Source organism: Heteronotia binoei, chromosome 15, assembly GCF_032191835.1.
Source record: "Heteronotia binoei isolate CCM8104 ecotype False Entrance Well chromosome 15, APGP_CSIRO_Hbin_v1, whole genome shotgun sequence".
Lineage (NCBI taxonomy): Eukaryota > Metazoa > Chordata > Lepidosauria > Squamata > Gekkonidae > Heteronotia > Heteronotia binoei.
Window position 1 is genome coordinate 52,565,364 of NC_083237.1, and position 22,665 is coordinate 52,588,028.

At 43.0% G+C, this 22,665-nt stretch overlaps 1 protein-coding gene across 8 annotated transcripts in view; it reads right to left on the minus strand.

Moving 5' to 3' along the window:
* Positions 1–22,665, minus strand: part of SRCIN1 (SRC kinase signaling inhibitor 1) — a 468,342-nt gene that overhangs the window by 77,877 nt on the left and 367,800 nt on the right. For 7 of the 8 annotated variants that reach the window (XM_060256101.1, XM_060256100.1, XM_060256108.1 and 4 more), the window contains one exon: positions 1,339–1,531. The exons of the other annotated variant lie outside the window; for it this stretch is intronic. In XM_060256101.1, the coding sequence (XP_060112084.1) occupies positions 1,339–1,531 (193 nt within the window). The remainder of the gene's footprint in view (positions 1–1,338; positions 1,532–22,665) is intronic. 8 annotated transcript variants of the gene reach the window in all.

Sequence of the window (22,665 nt, forward strand, 5' to 3'; positions counted from 1 at the left end):
TCCTCCCCCACAACAGACACCCTGTGAGGTGGGTGGGGCTGGAGAGGGCTCTCACAGCAGCTGTCCTTTCAAGGGCAACCTCTGCCAGAGCTATGGCTGACCCAAGGCCATGCTAGCAGGTGCAAGTGGAGGAGTGGGGAATCAAACCCGGTTCTCCCAGATAAGAGTCCGCACACTTAACCACTACACCAAACCAGCTCTCCGTGTGTTGCTGTGTAATTGCATAATTGATGTAACTCTCTGTCTGGGGCAAGTGATGCTCTGTATTCTTGGTGCTTGGGGCAAACAGTGGGAGGGCTTCTAGTGTCCTGGCCCCACTGGTGGAACTCCTGATGGCACCTGGTTTTTTGGCCATGGTGTGACAGAGTGTTAGACTGGATGGGCCACTGGCCTAATCCAACATGGCTTCTCTTATGTTCTTATGACATCCCTGGTGAAATGACATCATTCAGAAGTGACATTATCATGTTGGGGATGTCACACGATGACATAACTGCTTGGGGGTGGGGTTTTCCCCACTGGCCAGCTGGCTGGTGGCAGGCCAAAGTCCCCAAAAGAGGGGAAAACCCACCAGGACCTGGGGACTGGCAACCCTATATTGAGCAGAGAAATTCATGAATCATATGTAAATTCGCAGGTCACAATAAAAGTGGCTGGTTTCTTACCTCCTATAGAAGAAGACTGCAGATTTATACCCTGCCCTTCTCTCTGAATCAGAGACTCCGAGTGACTTACAATCTCCTATATCTTCTCCCCCCACAACAGACACGCTGTGAGGTGGGTGGGGCTGAGAGGGCTCTCACAGCAGCTACCCTTTCAAGGACAGTATCTGACAGTAACCCTCATATTACTAGCCAAGTTGCTAGGTTTCTTCTGGCTGCTCTGAGGTTACGGGAATGGTTTGTAAACAACCTTGGATAATTTATCCCTTTACTCCTGCTACATACTGTGTTCTCTCCATGGATTGCTGCTTTTCAGTGATGTAATTCTTGTCCTTTGTTCCTTTTTCCTGCCTCACTTCCCCACTCCTCCACTTGCACCTGCTGAGATGGCCTTGCGTCACCCATAGCTTTCATAGAGGCTGTCCTTGAAAGGGTAGCTGCTGTAAAAGCACTCTCAGCCTCACCTACCTCACAGGGTGTTTATTGGGGGGGGGGGGGGGGAGGTAGAGGAGATTGCGACCACTCTGAGACTCTGAGATTCAGACTATAGGGTGGGATATAAATCCAAGATCTTCTTCTCATTTTACCTTTACGTGTTTGTAATTAAGGCCTGATAAAGGTTTTTTAAATTTGAGATTTTGAAAAAAATAATGGATGTCAGAGGGTTCGGCTTTACCTGGTGACCGGAGTTTTGTTTGGCTGGTGGAACGGGAGAGAGGCAGGCTTTGCCGGAAGCGGTTCATTCTGTTGAACCCAATGGGTAGCTCAGCTTCAGACATTGTTTCCAAGGACTCAGCTGAAGCAAAAGAGAGTTTGGCTTGATCCGCCAAGCCAGGCTGGGAACCTTGAGTGTGCCGGGAACTTCGGGTCTGGAAGGCGGAAAGAGAGAGAAAGAGATGTGGTTATGGAGACCACGGTATAAATTCCATGAATCAACTGTATGAAAACCTATAATAACATACCTATAAGACAGCAGTTTGCTTTTTATCACCTAGTGTTTTTTTCAGTCCTGGCTTGTCCTACACTAACAAACACAGATCCTATTTGTGATTCTTTTAATCTGCTAAAAACATTCCCATGATTCCACACTGCACACTTATATTAAGAATTGCGGCATCCATTCCCATTTGTCTAATGAAGTCTGCTTAAGAGTATACGAAAGCTTACATTCTGAATAAAACTTAGTTGGACTTAAAGGTGCACTTGTCTACTGCTTAATATCTATATCATTATCCTGGGATCAGATTCAGACAGGCGAAGTTCAAGGGGGGACTTAAAGGGTTAAGATTTTGTGAATATTTGACAGATCTTGGAAGCCAAACAGGGTCGACTGTGGTTAGGACCTGGATGGGAGACTGTCCTTGAAATACCCAGTTGAAAGGTGGGGGCAGGCCTTATTTGGGAAGGGACAGCGGTTCAGTGGTAGAGCATTTGCTTGGTAAGCAGAAGGTCCCAGGTTCAATTCTCGGCACCTCCAACTGAAAAGGACCAGGCAAGTAGGCGTGAAAAACCTCAGCTTGAGACCCTGGAGAGCCGCTACCAGTCTGAGTAGACAACACTGACTTTGATGGACCGAGGGCCTGATTCAGTATAAGGTAGTTTCATATGTTCAGAGAATACAAAAAAAAAAAAAATCAAATGTGGGTGCTGAACATGTAATCTGTTCCCCAAAACCTGTGGGTTTTTCAGTAATTTTTTTTCCTGATTACATACTCATTAAAAGACTTCACAGATCATGAAGCACAGCAACAGAAAAAGTGCCCCAAAATATTTTAATGGAAAAACATAAAACATGCACAAAACAAAGACATCTACCTTAATTTTTGAAAACGGACAGGGAGATTGGACATTCAATGGGAAGCTTCTTCAGCTAATTTAATTGGTATGTTACCCAACTGATGATTATCTGACGGGGTCAACTGTAATTGGTGAGGGCAAATTTCCATTGTTGGGTCTTCAAAGCAATGGCATGCTTGTTCAGGTTTTTTTGGACAACATTAGTTCTGATGCGTTCCTCAAACAGGAACTGGAACAAAAATATTGAAGGTATTGAAGACGGTCTTTAAATGAACAATGAGGCCGGGGGTTCATTAAACTGTCTGTTGGTCATATACTTTCTTTGTTATTTCAAAAGCTCATCCTATGCTGATATTTTGGTACAGTGCAAATGTATATAAACTGAATCAATGGCAACCCATTCATTACAAGGCAGATGAATAATCAATGTTTCTTTCTTCATTGACCTAGGTGGAATAAACTTCAGCCTCACCGGCACAGCCCACCTCAGTTAACCTAATCAAGTATTCATTCACTCTGCTCTCACAGAAATCCAATGACAAAGATTATATATGAACACACACACACTTCTTGGCAACGTGTTTCAGCACTCCATCATTTTTACAGTTAGTACAGATCCTCAGCCTAGTACGCTTCATATAGTCGCTTGCCCATTGCCTTTATCTTGTAATTTCTGCACTGCCCTTTATATGTTTGTAGCCAGGGCTTTTTTTGAGCAGGAAAACACAGGAACGCAATCCCGGCTGGGTTTGCATCAGGACGTGTGGCCTAATATGCAAATAAGCTTCTGGTGGTTTCCCCCCCCCCTACAAAAAACCCCCTATGCTAAACAATTGTGATGTCAGGGGGTGTGGCCTAATATGCACATGAGTTCCTGCTGGGCTTTTTCTACAAAAAAAGGCCCTGTTTGTAGCCCATCATGCAAGCATTTTAATGACTCTTGAGACAACGCTCCAACTTCCCCACATCAAAGCCTAGAGCAGTTCCTTGAGAACAGATCATCCACAAAGGAAGGTAGAGGAGAATTCTGCCTCCACCTTACCACCTTCTGCAGAACTCAAGCCATCTTGCCTTGAGGGAGGAATAGTGTCTCAGTGGTAGAGCATCTGCCTGGCACGCCAAAGGTCCCAGGTTCAATCCCTGGCATCTCCCACTGAAAGTACCAGATGGTAGGTGATGTGAAACACATGAGACCCTGGAGAGCCACTGCCAAGTCTGTGTAGACAGTGCTGACTCCAGTGGACCAAGGGTCTGATTTAGTATAAGGGCGCTTCATGTGTCTTCAGGGCTACTAGGCACCACCACAGACACCCACCCCCCCAAGAAAAATCTCTTCTGCACACCCCACACCACCTAAGGCCAAAACCAATACCTTATAACAGGGGTCGTTTTGTAGAAAAATAGGCAGTGGAGCACATTAGCATAACTCATTAGCATATCCCCCCATACCAAAAGCAACCTGATGCAAGAAAGGAGAGCCCCAGGCAAGTGAGGCCTGCTTGGACTGGCTAGAGATCCAGCCAGCCCAAACAGGCTTCACTCACCTGCGGCTCTCCTGGGCTGCCTCCCCAATCAAAAGACCCACAAGCCTCCCCCCACCCAAAATTACATCAGAAGTGGAGAAAGAGTGGCGCAGGCTTCTCCAGGGGTTAATGAGAGCTGCTGGGGGATGTGGCAAAGTCCCCCGGTGGCTGGCTGCCCACTCTCCTAATCCAGGGATTGTTATGAAGCTGCACCTACTATTTAATGGACAAGGTAGGTGGGGAGGAGACGAGGGAACCCTCATAAAGATTCAGGAGCTGTGCTCCAGTGAGCTCCTGCTGAATCTGAGGCCTGCCTTATAAAAAACAAGCTGCATGACTCCGTCGTCCGCACAGACCCTTTCCCCCCGTGAGATCCGGGGCCCTGGCATTTAGTCCTCCTTAGTCCTACCCCTTTCCACAGCCCTTCCAGCTCATCAAACAGCAGGCTAGGAAAGAGTGCCAAGTGAGCCAATCTACTCAGGATTTTGTATCCCAGCAATGCCATTTCGAGCAGGTAGTTCTATTGACGCAACAGTCCTCTGTGACGCCTGCAAAACACTGTGAAAAACATAGCAGAGGAACCGAGTACCTCTAAGGTCATGGCTATTAAATCAGCAAACGTCTGCAGTGCAGTTATTTGTCCCCGAGAGGTGCTAACTAGGGACAAAATAAAGTCGGCACTTTAATTAGGATGGAGTGTGAAATGGTGCAATCCACTCTCTGGGAAACATACGCCAAGCTTTGGTGCGCACAGAGGTGGATTCATATTCCCGAAATCAGAGTAAGCATCTGCAGAAGGTCCCACCGTCCCCAGCGCCACCTTTCTCCCTCCCCATCAATAACAACAGGAGAGGCAAAACTTGCAGACAAACAGTCACAGCATTGAGATAACCTTTGAAACTACATGAGAGTTGCCTATCCATTATGCCAGCCAACAGCTCCTGGGAGACATAATGGGGCGCGTTGTGATTCTGGAAGGGAAGCAGCCCCGAGGTTTATGGTGGCAAAAATAATGCACATGGACTCCTGGCAGTAAAAACAGTAATACGGCAAGAGTCCCATTTCGCACAAATGACCATATATCCACCCTGTACAATGGGGCTCTGGTTGGATGGATGATCCTCAGGAGGTAACAACACTGTTACGTGCTAGTAGATAAAAACAGTGCGCCAGCTCAGTAAAAGTATTGCTTTCTTTGTCTACACTGGCCAGGTTTATAACAATCCATGGATGAAAATGGTAAAAGTACCTCACCTGGATAGCCCAGGCAAGCCCGATCTCGCCAGATCTTAGAAGCTAAGCAGGGTCAACTCTGGAAAGTACTTGGATGAGAGACCTCCTTGGAATACCAGCAGTCGGGAAGACGGGGGCAGGCTTTATTCAGGCACGAGAGAGTCAGTTTGGTGTAGTGGTTAAGTGCGCGGACTCTTACCTGGGAGAACCGGGTTTGATTCCCCACTCCTCCACTTGCACCTGCTGGAATGGCCTTGGGTCAGCCATAGCTCTGGCAGAGCTTGTCCTTGAAAGGGCAGCTGCTGTGAGAGTCCTCTCAGCCCCACCCACCTCACAGGGTGTCTGTTGTGGGGGAGGAAGATAACGGAGATTGTGAGCCGCTCTGAGACTGTGAGTGGAGGGTGGGATATAAATCCAATATTTTCTTCTTCTTCTCTCTGAATATCCTCCATGCCCCCAGTAGGGGTCAGTCACCAGAGGTCACCATGACTTCCAGGTGCAGGCGCGCACACACAAATACAAAAATGGTAGAAGTTTTCCCAGAGTACAGCCGTCTAGGATGCAGGTGTATACAGGTGAATACTACTAAACTCAAGGCCTTCTCTCTACATTACTACAGATTTCCAAATGACAGAGATCAGATCCCCAGGAAGAAATAGAAGCTTTGGAGGGTGGTTTCTATGGCATCACACCTTGTGCTGTCAGACCCAGGTTGGGAAATACCTGGAGATTTGGATGGTGATCCTATATGAACATATGAAGTTGCCTTATACTGAATCAGACTCTTGGTCCATCAAAGTCAGTATTGTCTACTCAGACTGGCAGCTGCTCTCCAGGGTCTCAAGCTGAGGTTTTTTACACCTATTTGCTGGACCGTTTTTAGTTGGAGATACTGGGGATTGAACCTGGGACCTTCTGCTTACCAAGCAGATGCTCTACCACTGAGCCACCGTCCCTCCCGAGGGTGGAGCCTGAAGAGGGAGGGGGTTGGGGAGGGGAGGGAAGGGACCTCTGCAGAGTATAATGCTACAGAATCCACCCTCCAGTGCAAGAGAGTCAGTCTGATGTAGTGGTTAAGTTTGCAGTCTTATCTGGGAGAACCGGGTTTGATTCCCCACTGCTCCACTTGCACCTGCTGGAATGGCCTTGGGTCAGACATAGCTATCTCAGGAGTTGTCCTTGAAAGGGCAGCTGCTGTGAGAGCTCTCTCAGCCCCACCCACCTCACAGGGTGTCTGTTGTGGAAGGAGAAGATATAAGAGATTGTAAGCCGCTCTGAGTCTCTGATTCAGAGAGAAGGGCAGGGTATAAATCTACAGTCATTTTCTTCTTCTTCAGGTGTTTTCTCCAGAGCAGTGTTTCCCATTTGCAGGGTCGTGACCCGGTACCGGGCCGCAGAAGCCTCACTACTGGGTCACAAGAAAAGCCAAAGCTAGCCCCGCCCCATCTCTGTGTTGTGCAGAGAGGAGCTGGGCTGCCTCTCCTTCCTTCTGCTTGCTCCCAGTGTTGGAGAGAAAAACTAGCATCCACTGGCACTTTAGACCCATGAAGTGGTCTTCAAGGTATGAGCTTTCATGTGCCTTGCAGTATGTTCTTTTGGAGAGATTTCCCCGGGAGGCCTGGGCGGCAAAGAAGGGTGTGTGTGCTTTTTTCAGCTGGGAAGGGTGGGGAGGGGGCATTCCAGTAGCTATTTTTTTACCAGAAAGAAAGAAAGAAAGGCCTTCCTCACCATCAGATGACCCCTGAGCAGAATTTTTGCTGACTGGGGTCATCTAATGGTGAGGAAGGCCTTTCTTTCTTTCTTTCTTTCTTTCTTTCTTTCTTTCTTTCTTTCTTTCTTTCTTTCTTTCTTTCTTTCTTTCTTTCTTTCTTTCTTTCTTTCTTTCTTTCTTTCTTTCTTTCTTTCTTTTCTTTCTTTTCTTTTCTTTTCTTTCTTTCTTTTTCTTTCTTTCCTTCCTTCCTTCCTTCCTTCCTTCCTTCCTTCCTTCCTTCCTTCCTTCCTTCCTTCTTTCTTTCCCTTCCTTCCCTTTCTCTCTCTCTCTCTCTCTCTCTCTCTCTTTCCCTTCAAGTGATGCTCTGTCTGTATTCTTGGTGCTGGGGTGGGAGGAAGCAACAGTGGGAGGGTTTCTAGTGCCCTGGCCCCACTGGTGGACATTCTGGTGCTTTTTGGGCATTGTATGAGGGAATTTTGGACTGGATAGTCCACTGGCCTGATCCAACATGGCTCCTCTTATGTTTAGGTTCTTTCTTTCCATGTCTTGCTTTTCCTTTCCTTCCATTTAATTCTTTCCCTTTCTTTCCTTCCTTCCATTTTTAGTGGATGAAACTTTTCTGTTCATCATACTGTTGTTGCAGACATAGGAACTCTGCCAATGAAAAGTTGGCACTCCCAGTTGTAGCTAGGTGGCCTATGAGATTTCTGTGTGAGTGAGTGAGAGTAAGAGGTGTGGGGCAAAAAGAGATTATTGGAGATTACTGCGGTATATCTCAACAGCACTGGAAGAGATGGTACTATGAACCTGGCACCATTTTACTGGTCCTGCTTTTAACAACTGTCTGAATCCTGTAGATATTAAAAAGGATGAAAGTAGTTCATTGGCTAAGTATCTGCACAACAGGTTGCTTTTAAAGGCATGGGAAACACAGCCAGTAAAAAGCTGCAAGCCCTCATAAATATCCTTTTTGGGATAACTGCAGAAAAGCTTGTATGAACTTCATATAACTTGAAATTAATTCATTAATTGCAGTACAATTATCTGCTACCTTTCACAGCAATTTCCCTGTGTTTCAACCAAAGAAAAGTATGAAAAATAGCTGTTGAAAGATTTTCTTGAAATCAAGCAAGCTTGGTTGTAGCTTGAGACAGGGTTCCAGTAGTAGCAGCTGAAGGAAGGCCTACTAAATGTGTCAGCATATTTTGAGGTACAGCAGCTGCCAGGGTTCAGTGTGGGTGGTACACAGTGCTGGCATTCCTGATGGCAATGGCAACAGCACTCCCAACTGCATACACTGGCCAGTGCTGTTGAGGAAGGGATGTGTAGTTGGTGTAGACAATTGAACTTGGGCACTAGGAGTGCTTGCAAGCTGAAGAATACACAAACAGATAGGTGCATGAAGGTGTGGGGGTGAAAAGAAAGGACCGCCCACTCCCCACCCCCATTTTGGCTCAGCATGAGTTTCAGAGAGATTTTTCTGAAAATGAATTTACTTCTGAAGAAGAGGCAGGTTCAGGGGAGTGACCTAGAAGTGACATCACAGGAAAAGGTGGAGTCTTGGTTCAGTGTGCCCTGGAAGTGACATCACTTGGTCCTTCATACCACAGGAAATGACATAATTCCTGTTTCCCAACTCCACCCGCAAAGTCTCCTGGCTCCACCTCCAAATTTTAGTGGGCCATGAAGGAGAAGTATAAAAATAACCGGGCCATGGGAAAGAAAAGTTTGGGAAACCCTGCTCCAGAGAAACTGATCTTGGTCCTGGAGATCAATTGTAATAGAGTGCCAAATTCCCGCCCCCCTGGCCATCGGCAGAGGTTGAGGGCATAGGGTTGCCAGATCCAGGTTGGGAAAATCTAGATTTGAGCCTAGAACACAGTGGGGTACAATGCCATAGCGTCCACCTTCCAAAACATCCGTTTCCTGCAGGTGAACTGATCTCTGTAGTATGGAAATGAGCTGTAATCCTGGAAGATCCCCCAGGTCCCACCTGGAGGCTGGCATCCCTAATTTTCTGATTCATATGGTTGATGGCCTCCCTGTTCTGCATGAAAGTGTCTGCAAAGGGCGATGGGGTTCAGTTTCCCGTCGGCCCCCGCACTGATTTCATACATTATAGATATACTGCTTGGAGCTCAGAGCAGTTTATATAGGGCTCCCATAAAGTCCCCTCCACCTCCGCAATCCAGGCACCAAATAGGCTAAAACCCATGTAATTTTAACAATGGAACAGCAGTCTAGACTATAGGATCATTCTCTGAGCCCCTGGTGTGCTTTTAAACATGGTAAATGACTTAAGTAAAGACTGAATTAGAGACCCCGGAACAGCCTTTTGGAACATTGACTCCCTGAAAATTATAGGACTGTGCAAAGCCTTTGATACCTTTTTTGTTCTATTCCATGACAGATAAAAACAGATGCAGAACTTTAAGAAGGGGGAAGGGAGGAAAGAAGGGGAAATCACTAACATATCACAGTTTTCTTGCATTGGCCTGGATTACACCAGTAGGTATGCCAAATGACGGTATCCACTCTGAAGTCTTACTATAGTATGTGAGGTTTTAATATGACTTCAGGGTTTTATGAATAGGTACAAGATGGGATTAGTCAAAGCGCAAAGTTGCCACTGAAAAAAGCAGCCATGCAGCTCCAAAACAGAAGAGGAGTCCAGTGGCACCTCTGAGAATAAAATTTATTCTAGCATAAACGTTCATGAATCAGAGCTCACTTAATCACATGCATAAAGTGAACATCTACTTCAACGTAATGTACCATTGACCACTGTGCTGCTGTCCACAACTCTGCATTTATTGTAAATGAATTCTCCACCCCGCCCCTTGGTGGGGTGGTTAAGTGCCAGTTTGGTGTAGTGGTTAAGTGTGCAGACTCTTATCTGGGAGAACCGGGTTTGATTCCCCACTCCTCCACTTGCACCTGCTGGGATGGCCTTGGGTCAGCCATAGCTCTGGTAAAGGTTGTCCTTAAAAGGTCAGCTGCTGTGAGAGTCCTCTTAGCCCCACCCACCTCACAGGGCATCTGTTGTGGGGGAGGAAGATAAAGGAGATTGTCATTCTCTCTGAGACTCTGAAATTCGGAGTAGAGGGCGGGATATAAATCCAATATCTTCTTCTTTTGCAAACGTGACTTCTGGGGCTCCCTTATCCTTTGAATAATGCTGTTCTCGCATCTGAACAATTCATTTACTTACAACATTTTTATGCTCTTTTCCCACCCAATTAGGGGCCCCAAGGCTGCACACATTTGAACATTAAAACATTCGAACAACTGACATTTAAAATCATAAAATAATTCAATAGAAACACAAACAGACAATAACAGAACCAGGAAGAAAAGCCAGTCTGGGTTGTTGCAAATATTCCCTCTAAATTGAGTTAGCATGAGCTAGCTCACAGATTTTTAACCTCCAGTTCACACATTTTTGTCTTAGCTCAGGAAAATTGACCCCAGAGCACAATAATTTATGCAGCAGATCACAGCTTTAATGCCGGTAGCTCACAACTTTAATACCAGTAGCTCACAAAGTAGAATTTTTGCTCACAAGACTCTGCAGCTTAGAGGGCGCACTGGTTATTGTGAGTATGCCAGTGAAAGAAATGTCTTCACCCATTGGTGAAGAACTATGAAACAAATGTCTTCTCCCACTGATCTCCCAATAGACAGACAACTCTTCTTGGTAGGCTACCAGACCCCTTCCTGGGGCTGGGGAGCCCCCACTTTTGCAGGGTGTTTTCTTGTTGCCAGTCAGCGGGGGGAAATCCTGCTCCCAACTCACCTGAAAGGTGACTCAATGTCAACCAGAAGTGGTGTCATCACATCACAACTCTATGGTAAAATTGGCTACAAACCATAGAGTTTTGCCCAAAAACTAGAACATCGCTGCCACCTCCAATGTCAGTGATGTGATGACATCACTTCCTGAAGTCATCACACCGTGTGTGGAGGAGAAAATCCCAGAAAGGCCCAAGGACCCCCCACACCAGTGCCAGATAGGAACTTGCAACCCTACTCTCTGAAGAGGGAGTTCCAAGGTTTTGGCAGTGCCATGACTGAGGAGCTCCTTTGTTGGGTTGCCACTCGCCTAGCTTCAGATGGTGAGGGCAAGTAAAGCAAGGCTTCTGAGAGTGACTGGAGCAAATGGTTCAGTTCACACAGGAGATGGCAGACCATAAGGTATGTTGATCTCAGGATGTACAGGGCTTTAGAGGTCAATACCACCACTCTGAATTGAGCCCAGAAGCAAACTGGAAGCCAAGGGAGATGGAGCAAGACTGGAGTGATATGGTCCCTGCGACTAGGGTTGCCAAACTTCAGGTATTGGCTGGTGATCTCTTGCTATTACAACCGATCAGTTCACCTGGAGAAAATGGCATCTTTGGAAGGTGGACTCTATGGGAGGGTTACAAGACGTCCTCTTTGTAGAGGACATATTCTCTTTTTGTGTGTTTGTGTGTCCATCTTCTTTGGGGCTCTGTTTAAAAAAAAACTGATGAAAATTTCCCCTTTTTGTGTTAGAAGGGTCGGAAAATTCCTAGTTAGCAGCAAATTATCAAAGCTTCAATAGTATTTACATGAGATCTGTCAAAGTGATTACTTGCTTGAAGTAGTCTGTCAGGAAATGCATCCTCTTTTTTGCTTTTCGAAATTTGGTAACCCTTGCAGTGACTAGATCCATTGAAGTCCCTCCCCTTCCCAAACCCCACTCTCCTCAGGCTCCATCCCCAAAATCTGCAGGTATTTCCAAACCCAGAGCTCCCTAAGACCCACTCCAGTCAACATGCTGGCCATAGCATTCTGTACCAGCTGCAAGCTTCTGGGCCGTCTTCAAGGGCAGCCCCACAGAGAGCACACTGTAGTGATCTAATCTAGATATTACCACAGCATGCACCACAGTGACATCTTTCCTGCTCCAGGAGAGCTGCAGCTGGCTCATAAGCAGTGAAAGGCACCCATGGCCACCATTGCCACCTGTTTATCCAGCAGGTCCTCTTGCTAGCCATCCTCTGAACAGACATTTCAAATGCATCATTGCTGTGATTTGGCACAGAAACCATTCTGTATCAGGAAAATGCCGTGTTTAGTGTTGCTCTGTTTTCTCTCTTTACCCTCCCTCCCTCCCTCAAGACACAACAGAAATAATTTTCATTAATTCAACCAAACCTTTAATGGCATAATATACTATAATATAGTGGGTTCAATGCAAGGAAGGGGCGAGGTGGTAGTGATCACAGCTCTTTATTGCAGTACAGCATAGTATATAGGGCTGCACTCTAAGACTGGAGAACTGGGCCAGTGAGGCCAACTTATATACAGTCAGGGTTCCTGCAAAAGCACCCTATTGGACTATTCAAAATGGTAGGGGGCCCGTGATTGGAGCAGGGCAGGAGGAATTTGGATCCTACTGTCCATTGTTCCCGAGTCCCCAAGCTCAGTCCTACAGGCTCCAATGAGCCAGGCAGGAACACCATTAAATATACACATTCTCATTCACAACAAATACAATAAAACAGAAGTAAATGGCGCAAAAACTAGGCACCTAACAATATAAAAGAAGGTCCCTACCAACCCAAGCCTGCAAAAAAGGCAAAAACAGGCAGAATAGATCTATATATTGTATTCTCTAGCCCTTAACTTCCATACACATGATAGAAACAGCAACAGATGCAGTGATTTTGGGGGACTTCTTGTCAGATGACAAAAAAAACCAACCCCTAAATCATTATTGGTCAGAGGTTTTGCAGAAGGGAATTTCTTTTCATGTTCACAAACACCTCCTTGAGTAAGCAAATTACGGGGGGCGAGAAAGCATCCATTTTGGGACTAAATTTTGAAAGAAGCAGAATAAAAGAAATTAGTATTTGAAAAGATAAGTCATAATCACAGTTTAAAGAAGGCATTAAATGGAAAATTTAATTAGTCCTGTGGGGAGGCATAGAAGACATTCTCTCCATAAATAATTTACTATAAAATCAGGTGTAAGATTCACACACGCACCTCCAATTGCTGGTGACACAAAGTGTTTAAATTCCCCGTAAGGGAATGGCTGTTTATGGGAGGTTGATGGGAGAACTATTTCTTCAGGTAGCCGGTTCAGGTTGACTCAGCCTTCTATCCTTCCAAGGTCGGTCAAATGAGCACCCAGCTTGCTGAGGGGAAAGTGTAGACGACCGGGGAAGGCAATGGCAAGCCACCCCATAAAAAGTCTGCTGTGAAAACGTTGTGAAAGCAACGTCACCCCAGAGTCAAAAATGACTGTTGCTTGCACAGGGGTCTACCTTTACCTTTATGTTGTATAGAATAAGGTTTTTAATCCTTGAAGATGAGAGGAGTGTTTTCTTGGAAGCTTCAAACATAGGGTTACCAGCTTTGGGTTAGGAAATACCCGGCGATTTTGGAGGTGGAGTTGAGTTGGGCGGGGTTTGGGGAAGGGAGAGACTTCAACGCCATACAGTCTATGATCCAAAGCAGCCATTTTCTCCAGGTGAACTGATCACCTGGGGATCAGTTGTAATCCCAGGAGATCACACCATTTACACCTAGCTCAAGTCAATCGCATTCCAGGCTTGCACTTCAACTCACATGGCGGAGGTGAGAGTTTGTGCTCTTAAGCAGTTCCAGACAGCAAAACCTAGGTTCACATCCCCAACCCTGTCACGGAAGCTAGGTGGGTGTCTCGGGCCTGTTACTCTCCCTCATACTGATCTACTCCACAGAGTTGTTGGTGTGAGGATAAAATGGAGGAGGGGAGAATGATGGTGAGCCATTGGTAGGTAGAGGTAAATTCATGTACATGGTTTAGATATTTATTAGGCCACCATTCCAGGACACAGAAAAGCAGTTTCAGAGGGTAGCCATGTTGGCAAATCGTGGAACAAGCTAAATTCAAGTTCAGTTGCACCTTACAGGCAGTGTTCCCTCTAAGCTGAGTTAGTGTGGGCTGGCTCACAGTTTTTTAGCCTCCGGTTCATACATTTTTGTCTTAGCTCAGGAAAAATGGCCCCAGAGCAAGCTAATTCATGCAGCAGCTCACAACTTTAATGCCAGTAGCTCATGAAGTAGGATTTTTGCTCACAAGACTTCACAGCTTAGAGGGAGCATTGCTTACAGTACAACGGAATTTTTGGGGTACAAGCTTTCAAAAGTCAAAGCTTCCTTCATCAGGTAGAGAAGCAGGTGCACCTCACAACTGTCCACCATGACCAAAAATTAACTGGTTGAAACATTTTTTGGATTCTGGGAAAAATATCTCATCAGACACACACATAGGAGGCATAAAATGATTGAACTCTTGAGTAGCAGGTTGAAAGGGGCCTCTAGTAATGAGTAATGTCAGAGAGAGGAAAGTATCCAATCGATGATCCTCAGTCTGCGGAAAGGCGTTATAAACCCTCAAACACGTCCCTGTTTTCATCAGTGAAATGCTGAAAGGTACATTAATCCCTTGCTACTTGATCACTATCTAGTAAAACCTGAGGAGAAATGACACACATCCTGGGTACTGCAGAAACCACTGTGCAGAGCGGGGTCCCTCAGACATTGCAGTGCTCAAGAGCAGAAAATCAAACGCGCTTCCTACCTCAAAGATTCACATGAGGCACAACTAGGGTTGCCAATCTTTAAAGGATGGATGGAGATCATCTTGAGGCTACACAACTGATCTCTAGACTAAAGAGATCAGTTCACCTTGAGCAAATGGTTGCTTTGGAAGGTACAACAAAAATATATATCAACCCGACACTTGGGCAATAACACAAGGAATTAAAGTTCCACGCAGATAATTTCATAGTCTAGTTTTTGTTGTATCTATTGTATAATTACCGACATTCCATATTGATTGTTATATGCTTTGGAAGGTAGACACTGTGGCATTACCCCCCACTGAAGTCCCTCCCCTTCCTAAACCCAACCATCATCAAGCTCCACCCCCAAAATCTCTAGGTCAGGGGTGTCAAATATCTGGCTTGGGGGCCGAATCAGGCCCCCAGAGGGCTTCTATTAGGCCCCCAAGGAGCTGGCTGTCATCTGCTTCCTTCTGCTTCTCTCTTGCTTCCTTCTGTATCACAGCTTGCTTTGCCAGGTTTGCTCAATCCCACAGGAACTACAGAGCAAAACCTCTATTTTCTTCATAGGCTGAGGGGGAGGAAGAGCTTGCTTTGCCAGGCTCTCTCAATCGCACAGCAGAGCTACTGAGCCAAGCCTCTCTTCCTTCTATTGGCTGAGGTTCCTCCCCCTCTTGGTCCCCTGGGGAAGGAAGGAAAGAGCCAGAGCTTCCTTTGCCCTGTTCCCTGGATCCCATGGGAGAAATACAAAGGAATCACCTTTAAGACCCAAGAGTACTAATGTTTTAAGCATGTTTTAAGTTTTTTTTTAAAATCTTTAATTGTGTTTGTCTGTGTGTGTCCTTTATAAAGTTTATATATCTGCTATTTAATCCTAGTTATAAACAATTTTATTAGTAACATATGGTAGTAGAACTATTTCTACAGCTTATAAAAAAAAAGCCTTAAGATGAAAGCATCATTCTACCCCACATCTTACTTTCCTCCCACCCCACCCCCCAATAATTGACCCCCGCCAGTGTTGTTTTTTAAAAAACAGATATTAAAGGTACCTTTAACTATCAAGAAAAAACAAAAATTGATTAAGAAAGAGAAAAAAAGAGAAAAAAAAACCCCTTCAAAAGTTATATTCTTGTCTTAAAGGTCTTAATCTTCAAAAATTGTCCAGTGTCCTTTTATTTTCCACTCTTTTTCAACATATCTTCTGAATTTCTTCCACTCCCGATTAAAGAGTTCTAAATCGCAGTCTCTTAATTTTCTTGTTAGCTTATCCATTTCACTCCATGACATAACTTTTAAAGTCCAGTCCCATTTTTCTGGTATTTTTTCTTGCTTCCACAACTGCGCATACAATGTCCTAGCAGCTGAGAGCAAGTACCATATTAAAGTTCTATCTTCTTTTGGAAAATTCTCCATTTGTAATCCCAGCAAAAATGTCTCTGCTTCTTTTTTAAATTCATATCCTAGGATCTTAGATATCTCTTGTTGAATCATCTGCCAAAACATTTTAGCTCTTTCACAAGTCCACCACATATGGTAGAAAGAGCCTTCATGCTTTTTACATTTCCAACACCTATCTGGCATCTTATTGTCCATCTTTGCTAATTTTTTTGGAGTCATGTACCATCTATACATCATCTTAAAACAGTTCTCTTTAATACTATGACATGTTGCGAGTTTCATAGAGTTTTTCCACAAATGTTCCCAAGATTCCATTTTTATTTCTTTATTTACATTAATTGCCCATTTTATCATTTGAGATTTCACTACTTCATCTTCTGTGGTCCATTGTAAAAGTAATTTGTACACTTTTGAAATTAATTTCTCATTATCTCCAAGCAGAACTCTTTCCATTTCTGTTTGCTCTTTCCTTATTCCTTCAGCTTTGATATCATTCTCCATCAAGCTTTTTATTTGTTGCATTTGAAACCAATCATATTTATAATTCAATTCTTCTGCAGTTTTCATTTCTATTTTCCCACTTTGTATTTTTAATAGTTGGTTGTATGATAGTTGTTTTTCCTTAACTGTTTTGGCCGTTAACTTTATCACTTCAGCCGGCACTATCCACAGAGGTCTTCTCTCATCGCCATATTTCTTGTACTTTATCCACACATTTAGTAAGTTGCTCCTTATATAATGGTGAGAGAAAAGACCGTCCATCTTCTTTTTCCCATAATACAAGTAGGCATGCCAGCCGAATTTTTTCCCATGGCCTTCTAGCACTAGAAGTTTTTTATTTAATAACGTTATCCATTCTTTCAACCATACTAAACAAATTGCTTCATGATACAGTTTCAAATCTGGTAATTGAAACCCACCTCTCTCTTTTGCATCTATCAGGACTTTCATTTTAATTCTAGGTTTCCTCCCGGCCCACACAAATTCCGAGATTTTTCTTCTCCATTTATCAAATTGCTTAGCATCTTTCACAATGGGGATAGTTTGAAACAAATACATAATCCTTGGTAAGATATTCATTTTTACTGCAGCTATTCTGCCCAACAATGACAAATTGAGCTTGTTCCACTTTAGCATATCTTCTTCTATTTTGCGCCAGAGCTTTTCATAGTTGTTCCTAAACAGATCAATATTTTTCATTGTTATCTCTACCCCTAGGTATTTTACCTTAGAGGTAACTTCACAACCCGTTAGTCTTTGTAGTTCTTGTTGTCTATTTTTCTGCATATTCTTACATAAAATTTTTGATTTTTCTTTGTTTATGTAAAGTCCCGCCAACTACCCAAACTCTTGTATTCTCGTTAGCAACAACGGTGTAGCTTGTAGGGGATTTTCATTTATAAACATTATATCATCCGCAAATGCTCTGTATTTATAGGTATACCCTTTTATTTGTAGTCCTTCTAAATCTTTTTCATCTTGGATCTGCATCAGTAAAATTTCAAGAGTCATTATGAACAACAATGGCGAAAGCGGGCAGCCTTGTCTAGTACCTTTACTAATTTTCATTTCGTCTGTAAGATCTGCATTGATGCACAACCTTGCCCTTTGTTCAAAATATATTGCCTTTATCATTCTTATAAAACTTTCTCCAAGCTCCATTTTTTCCATCACTGCAAACATAAAGTCCCAATTTAAATTGTCAAATGCTTTTTCTGCATCCGCAAAGAATAGTGCTACTTCCTTTTCTGGATGTCTTTCATAGTATTCTACAATATTTACAACAGTTCTAATATTGTCTCTTATTTGTCTTTTGGGGAGAAAACCAGCTTGGTCCTCCTTTATAAAATTTATCAGATATTGCTTAAGTCGTTCCGCCAGAATTCTTGTAAATATTTTATAATCATTGTTCAAAAGTGAAATTGGTCTATAATTTTTCACATTTGTGACGTCTCTTTCTTCTTTAGGTATCAAAGAAATAACGGCTTCCTTCCATGTATTTGGTACCTTCCCTTTAGCTCTTATTACATTCATCAGCTTCTGTAATTTTGGTATTAATTCATCTTTGAAAATTTTAAAATATTTAGCTGTATAACCGTCTGGCCCGGGAGCTTTATCATTCTTCATCACATTAATTGCTGCTTCAATTTCTATTTTTTCGATTGGGTCATTCAAAATTTTTCTCATATTTTCAGTTAAAGGCTCAATTTTTATTTTCTGTAAGTATTCATCTATCTTTTTTCTCTTTACTTCAGCACCTTTAAACAGCTTGGCATAGTACTTAAAAAATTCTCTTTTTATTCCCTCTTGAGTAACTATATCTCTTCCATCTATTACAATTCTACTAATTGTTTTGTTTTCTCTCTTTTTTTTCAGCTGCCACGCCAAGTATTTCCCCGTCTTATTTGCTCCTTCAAACGATTTCTGCTGAAGCCTTTTCAGGTTCCATTCCACTTCTTTGTTTAGTAAATGTCTTAGTTGAGTTTGTAATATTGATATTTCCCTTAGAATCTTCTTTTTCCCTGGTCTTTTCCTCAACGCACCTTCTTTTTTCTTTATTTCATTTTGAATGTCCAATAATTGTTTTTCTTTTTCCCTTTTATCTTTGTTGTTCAATGTAATCAACAACCCTCTCATTACTGCTTTATAAGTATCCCAGACCGTCTGGAAGTCAATATCTTCTTTATCATTCATTTGGAAAAATTCCTTAGTCTCTTTTCCTAGGAAAGTCACTGTTTCTTTGTTCTGTAGCAAATCTTCATTCAGTCTCCATCTTCTCAGTCTTTTGGACAATTTTGTAATCCACATTATTGGGTTATGGTCGGCACCGATTTTAGGCAAAATATCTATCTTCTTTGTTATAAGGCCTAGGTCTCTAGTTCCCCACAACATGTCAATTCTAGAAAAGGTCTTATGTCTTGCAGAAAAAAAAGTATAGTCCCGCACTTCAGGATTGAACTTTCTCCATATATCTTCCAAGTTTTCCTGTTTAACTAACTCAAAGAAAGACTTTGGCAATTTCCCTTCTTTCACACTATTTTTTTTCCCTCCGGATCTATCCAATGAGTTCTCAACTGTTCCATTAAAATCTCCCATTAAGAGTATTTGATCGTAGGTCAACTCATCTAGTTGTTGTATAATGTCTTTAAAAAAAACATCTTTTGCACCATTAGGTGCATATAGTCCCAATAACAGCATTTTTTTCCCATTTGATGTTATTTCCACTGCTACAAATCTTCCATCTTTATCTTTAAACATCAGTTTTGGCTCCAAGTCCTGTTTAACATAAATGACTACTCCCCTTTTTTTCTGTTTGGCTAATGAAAAAAATTCCCTTCCCAATTGTTTATTCCATAAAAATTTATAATCCTTTTGTTTGATGTGGACTTCTTGCAGACAAATTATGTTACAATTTTGCTTCTTAATCCAATGAAAAGTTGCCCTTCTTTTTTGTGGTGAATTTAGTCCATTAACATTCCAAGACAGTAATTTGTAATCCATCATGGTGCAAATTCTTTATTTTCTTCAAAAAATCTCCTCAACTCTCTAGCATTTGTAATTGTTACTCTCTTCCCCTGAAGTTCAAAGCTCAAACCCTCAGGGATTAACCATCTGAACCTTGTGCCATTGTCTTTCAGTTTTTCTGTCAACTTTTTGTATGTTCTCCTGTCGTTTATCACTTCTTTGGGTAGCTCCTTCATTATTCTCACTCTGCTACCTCTTATTATCAATGACTGTTCAAAGTTTTTCTTAATGATCCTTCCCACCATTTCCTTTGTCATAAATCTTACAACAACATCTCTTGGTAAGTTGTTTTTTTTGGCGTGTAACGAATTGACTCTATACATATGATCATACATATTCTTAGTCTTGTCAGGGTCTTCTTCTAAGAATTCTGCAATTATGTTTATTATATATCCTCTCAGATCATCATTCTCTTCCTCAGGTACTCCTCTCAAGCGTATCTGATTTTCCATTAATTTGCATTCGTGGATCGTCACTTTTTCTTGGACTTTCAGCAAGGTGGTATCATGTACTTTAACTTTCTCCTCCACTTCCTGTACTTTCTTGTCTATTTTCCCAATTTGGCCTTTAAGGTCATCCACTTCTTTTTTAATTACTGTAATAAGTTCTTCCTTCATTTCTTGCATCATTTTATTAACTCCCTTCATAATCCTGGCTTCCATAGCCTCCATTTGGTCCTGCATTTTTTCTAATGAGAGGGCTCTTGTTCGGGGCTGCCTGGGCTCTGACATTTAGGCAAGAAGCAGGGGAATAAAATAAAAATACCAAAAATTTCCGTCTCACAATTTACAAATTTGGCTACCAAGTTCAAAAGGTCTAAATTTTCTCTCTTATTTAGTCTTTGTTCTGTTCTTTTCTGAGCTTCCCAAGCCCAGATATATATTTTTAAAGAGATTTTTCCCCTTTAAAAAATGACGAAATTTTTAGCTTCACCAATTTGAAATTTGACAGTCAGGTTCAATAGAGCAGAGCTTGCCCTTTCCAGCAAGCCTATTTTCGCTGGTTTCTGAGCCTCCAAAGCCAAGATATTTATCAAAAAAGCCTTCAAAAATTCCAAGATGGCGGCCGCGATTTTTCCCCCTTTAAAAAAATTTTTTTTCCCCTTTTAAAGTCCTCCCAGGAGCCCACCAGTAATGTAGTCAATAGATCTTGTCCTCTTACCCTCTTTCCCGTCGATTCTGTTAATTTTTAAAGTCCCAGTTCTTTTTAAAACAATATTTTAAATCGGACCTCCCAGCAATGGCTGCCGATGTTTCTCTATGATGTAGAGTAGGCTTTTTTCTTTACTGCTTCCTGTCTGTATCAGCTTCAACTCTCATGGAAATCTCACGATACTTGACGCACTTCCTGTCTTGCTCAGAAGGATTGAAGAAGTATTCCAGTAATATTCCAGTGCAACGTGGCTATTTACATTCCAGGAAACCGCAAACTGCAAGTAGACACAACTAAATTTCCTTTTCGAATTTTAGCAGTTTTTAACACTGTCTTTTGTATTAAAACAGTCCCAACTTCTCAACTTCTTTCTTCTAATTGCAAGTTTTATATTTTCCCTTTCTTCCCACCTTTAATATATCCCTTTAGTCTGTAAATAACTCCGGAGTGAAAAGAGAGCTTCTGTACCTTTTTTTCTTCACTTATCCAAGTTCCACTGGTCTTCCAAAACTTTAGTTGTTTAGAATTGTCCCAGAAGGTTAGGATCTTGACGGGCTTATGCCAAATCGATGACTCTGAAAGATCTTGCAGACGATAACTATGCAAACTTCTGAGACCCCTCAAAGCCTCAAAGAAACCCCCTTCAGGGTTCCTTTTCAGCCAAGGTAAATCTCTTCCAAAGTTTTAAGTGCATGTCTTGGTCCTTTCTCTCACTGAGAAAGGTAGGCAGTGGGCTTAGATTGCCCTCCACTACCCCGAACAAGATCTTCAGCTTGCTCCCGATGTGAGAGACAACTCAGCCCGCCATTTTCCTCCCCGGAAGTGTCTGCTATTTAATCCTAAATAGGTACACATATGTTCCGGTCCAACATGGTCCGGCCTGACAAAGTCTCATTTATGCCAGATCCGGCCCTCATAACATATGAATTCGACACTCCTGCTTTAGGTATTTCCCAACTTGGAGCTGGCAACTACCATATGCATATCCACCAGGGTTACCAGAGCCCCTGGTGAAGCTAGGGATTCCCCACTCCCAGGCCCTGCCTCCCAGTTGTCCATTAACTGGCTGACAGGGGGATCTACCAGTAGAAACAGAAATGCCAGGTCAACGTTGCCGGTGTTACACAGAAAGTAACATAATCACATGAGCAATTTCCAGGTGACACTCTGGTACTTGGGCAAAAACTCTATGGCAGAAGCTGACTTTTCCACAGGAATTTTGTCCAAATACCAGAGTGTTGCCAAGAAGTCACTGACATGATGATGTCACTTCCTATGCAACACTGGCCACATGAACCAGGCCTTTCTCTTTCTCCTGGTATGTGCCCCCCATCCCCCACAAGTTGCCAGGAGGTACTTGAACACCCTAGTGGGGCCTGCCCAAGAGAGCTTTCTGGTGGATTGTCCCGGTCTTGGAATCTGCTACCTTTAATGACATTTCAGATCCTCTGCTTAAAGCAGCTTTATTTTATTTCATGGCAGGCTCCCTCTGCTACGATGAGTAAAATATGGTAAGAATATAGGGGTGGATCCAGCCAGCTTTTTCTGCTTCATCTTGCCTCATTACAGCCTATGTTCTAGATTTCACAGCAGCTGCCAACACAACACAAGGATCTTCACTGTGTGACTGACAGTAAGCTGTGGGAGCTGTTTTCTGACTGGCTCAACCTCCCATGGCAGCCATTTTGGGGCTCAGCCCACCACCCTGTATCAGAAATTCAAAGGTTTCTATGAGTTCAGAAAGATTGGATAGCCCTGATCTTACATCTTACAAATCATTTCCTCTGCCCTGATCCCTCAGGGAAAAGGGTGAACTGGACTCCCATATCCATTTTCCTCTTTTTAAAGAAAATCCAGATATTTAAATGCATGTTCTTCCCACAGGTGTTTTATCTCCCATCATCAAGCCATCGTGCAGATTATCTCTTGAGCAGCTGTTTTCGAAATCGAAACGAAGCATTGCCTGGCTAAATCAGGCGAGCAATCTGGTCTTTCTTTTCTCCCTTCCTCTCCTGATAGCTTATTTCACGGAGAAAAGAAACAAAAAATTGATTGGGCCAAGAAGGGGAGGGGGAAAGCTG